Source organism: Tinamus guttatus, unplaced genomic scaffold (genome assembly GCF_059628265.1).
Source record: "Tinamus guttatus ecotype Peru unplaced genomic scaffold, ASM5962826v1 Tinamus_guttatus_pri_ptg001246l, whole genome shotgun sequence".
Classification (NCBI taxonomy): domain Eukaryota; kingdom Metazoa; phylum Chordata; class Aves; order Tinamiformes; family Tinamidae; genus Tinamus; species Tinamus guttatus.
Window position 1 is genome coordinate 52,464 of NW_028289780.1, and position 2,994 is coordinate 55,457.

The 2,994-nt window shown below is 57.1% G+C and overlaps 1 protein-coding gene across 1 annotated transcript; it reads left to right on the forward strand.

Annotated features, from left to right (window-relative positions):
- The first annotated feature begins 220 nt into the window (after positions 1–220).
- LOC148590576 (mucin-3A-like) lies at positions 221–2,578 on the forward strand. Its single transcript, XM_088538855.1, has 10 exons — positions 221–328; positions 419–546; positions 631–689; positions 771–919; positions 1,056–1,124; positions 1,368–1,530; positions 1,661–1,822; positions 2,013–2,119; positions 2,354–2,412; positions 2,540–2,578. Exons 1-10 carry the CDS (start codon positions 274–276, stop codon positions 2,576–2,578), a joined length of 990 nt encoding a protein of 329 aa, XP_088394981.1. The 5' UTR covers positions 221–273.
- The last annotated feature ends 416 nt before the right edge of the window (positions 2,579–2,994 follow it).

A 2,994-nucleotide genomic window follows, 5' to 3' on the forward strand; every position in this document is an offset into this window, starting at 1 on the left:
CTACTCGTCATCCACTGCAGGTCCTTCTACAGTTGATACCTACACCACTCCAAGGATTTCCACCACATCAACTACCAGGGAAGTCACTTCTACGGCCGTCGTTCCTGCAGGTAAGGCCTCATCCCTCCTTGCTTCTCTGCTCCCACAACTCCATTGTTTTTGAGTAGGGTCTTCCTGAGCATCCTCATCACCTGCTGACCCCTGACTTGCTTCTTTTCAGTTAAGTGCGAGAATGGAGGCACCTATTACGACAACGAGTGCATCTGCACCTCCATGTTCTATGGCCCTGTGTGCGAGTACTCCGTTGATTCCATTGACACCAGCCTCTGTAAGTCTCCACTGTCCCCTCTCCCGCCATCCTCGGGTCTCCAGAGGCACAGACCTCCATGCTGACCCCTCACCCTCCCGGGCTCTTTAGCTTACACAGAGACGATTGTGTTGGAGATGGAGCTGGTGGTGACCGTCACCAACTTCAACTACACGGCGGAGATGAATGATACCCACTCCAAGGCCTACCAAGACTTTGACAACCACTTCCGCACAGAGGTGAGGCTGGGGTAGAAGCAACTCAACCATCTCCCATGGAGCGGTTGGCCTGGCAGCTAACCCAGTCTCCCCTCAATTTTGTAGATAAAGAAGATCTATGGGGACATCCCTGGTTATGAGGGTGTGAGGATCATCAGCCTCAGGTAAGGGCTGGAGGCTTTCTGGGATATAGGGAGGCCAGGCATTCAGGGGCCTCTTTGCTCAAACCCAATCCCTTCCTTCAGGCCTGGCAGTATTGTGGTGGAACACGAGATCTTCTTCACTGCCCTGGCAAGTGACAACACGACAGAGGACTACCAGGGGCTGACGGAGGAGCTGGTGCAGAGGCTGCAGGACACGGAGGCCAGCCAGGGTTCCTGCCAAAACAACCAGTGTGAGTGTCCCTGCATGTCCCTTCTGGATGCCTGAGTCCATTCCTGGATGTGGCCTCCCTGGTTTGGCCTGGAGATGCCCCAGGGTGTAACGAGACCCTCAAGAAGGTCCCTGACTCCTTCTCTCCCCCTCTGCAGCCATCCTCTGCCTCACCGTTTCTTCCGACCCTGTCCTCAAGAATGTGACGGAGACATCTTCCCTGGAAGGTGAGTGAGGGGCTGGAGGTCTTTGGGGACACTGTTGTCCCTCCTTGGAGCCCTTCTGTCTGTCTCCATATGCCACTCATCCCAAATGCATACTACCAACCCCATAACCCGCCTACACAAATCTGAGGTCTCCTGCCTGTCCATGCTACCACCAGTCCCCTTTGTAACCCACCAGTTCCGTGCCCAAACCCCACCAGCCTTGGGAGGCCCCCAACTTCTCTAACCCCTTCGTTCCCTCCGCAGATATCTGTTGGCTGCGAGCGCCCAGCGACTACCGGGACTTCTACTACCCGCTGTCTGTAGACGGTTTGCTCTACTGCGTCACCGCCTGCACGCCCAACACGCCTGACACCATGGACTGCCACTACGGCCAGTGCCACGTCACCCGCGCTGGTCCCCAGTGCTTGTGAGTGTCCTCGTGCCAGCAGTGCCTGGGGCACCAGGGTGGGTGAGGGACTGGTGGAGTCCCTCACCAACCCCAGGGATGGGTCAAGGGGTGACCCAGGCTTAACCCACCTCTTCTCCCTGCCCCACAGCTGCCAGGATGACCCCACGTACTGGTACATGGGCACCAACTGCTCCCAGCGTGTCAACAAGCTGGCCACCGGGCTGGGGCTGGTGGCCACGGTCCTGCTCATCGTCTGCATCGTGCTTACCGTGCTGCTGATCAGGGCCCGCAGGAGGAAGTACCAAGTCAGGTAAGAAGAGCCCAGGTGCCTGAAATTGCTGAGGATGGGGAGACTCGTGGCCTCTGTTGCCCTCAGGCTTGGGTCTTTAAGGGGAGCATGTCCAGGTGTGGAAACCTGGGCTCCACAATGTTTGGGCAATGGTCATCTTCTTTCTGCTGGGTCTTGGCCCTCTGAGATACCCTTTTAATGCCTTCCACAGTGAAGCTCACTCTGAGATTGGAGGCAGCTGGTACGAGGATGAGGGCATCACCTGGAACTCTCCTGATGGCTTCATCTACCAAAACCAAGGAGCCTCTGACTTTGGAGGTGAGATCCAGCCCCAGCAGGGCAGCTTTACCTTGGGCCTTGGTGAACAGATCAGCCCAGCATATCCCTTCCAGCTGGGACAAAGCCAGGGCTGAATCCTGGCCTAAACTTGTTTCAGGCTGCTACAGGGCAGTGACTGGGACATGTCCCAGCGATAACACATAGCACAGGACGTCCCTCCCGTGAGCCTGGGTCATTCGCCTAAACCTGGTACATTCTGTCCTCTCCCCACAGGAGGTGACACCCTTCGTAGCTTCCAGCCCTCACTGGATCTGGTGGATACTTCTGCCCCGGTAGGTGACTCTTGGGACTGTCCCTTTCCTCACCTGAGGACTCCAGGGAGCAGACTCCCTGCACAGTGAGGCTACATGTGCCCCCTTCTCACCCACCTTATGCCCCTCTTCTCGCCTTCCTCCGCAGGTGCACATTGAGAGACCGAAGCTCGTGACCAGGTTGTGATCTTGCCCCGGGACGTCGGTCCCACTTGGAGCCACAAACCTGCACATGAGGAAGGTCAAGGGGCTGGGGAAAAAAGAAGAAAATAAAGTCTGGAGAGGTCTTCTGCAAGAAAGACCCTCGCATGGACCGTGGTAACCCCCAGAACGGGTTCCTCCCGCTGGTCCTGGCCCCTCCAAGCGGAAGGGAGGGACAGATCCTTCTCCATTGCCAGAAGTCTGGGAATCCCTTGGGGAGACTTCAATCCCCCGTGGTGACACGGATCCATCCACGGAGGCTGGATCCCCCAGCCAAGGAAGGAGGCATGGATCCTGCTGACTGGAGTCTTGGCGCGCGGGACGTGCCGAGAGCCAGGAGGACGCATGGGTGTGGGACGGGTATTTCCCTCTTATTTATTATTTATTTGGGTGGAGAACACC

Coding starts and splice junctions, on each gene's coding strand:
- LOC148590576 (XM_088538855.1), top strand. CDS start 274: ATGTTCTATGGCCCTGTGTGCGAGTACTCCGTTGATTCCATTGACACC. Junction 1,823..2,012: donor AGGAGGAAGTACCAAGTCAG/GTAAGAAGAGCC, acceptor TGCCTTCCACAG/TGAAGCTCACTCTGAGATTG. Junction 2,413..2,539: donor TGGTGGATACTTCTGCCCCG/GTAGGTGACTCT, acceptor CTTCCTCCGCAG/GTGCACATTGAGAGACCGAA.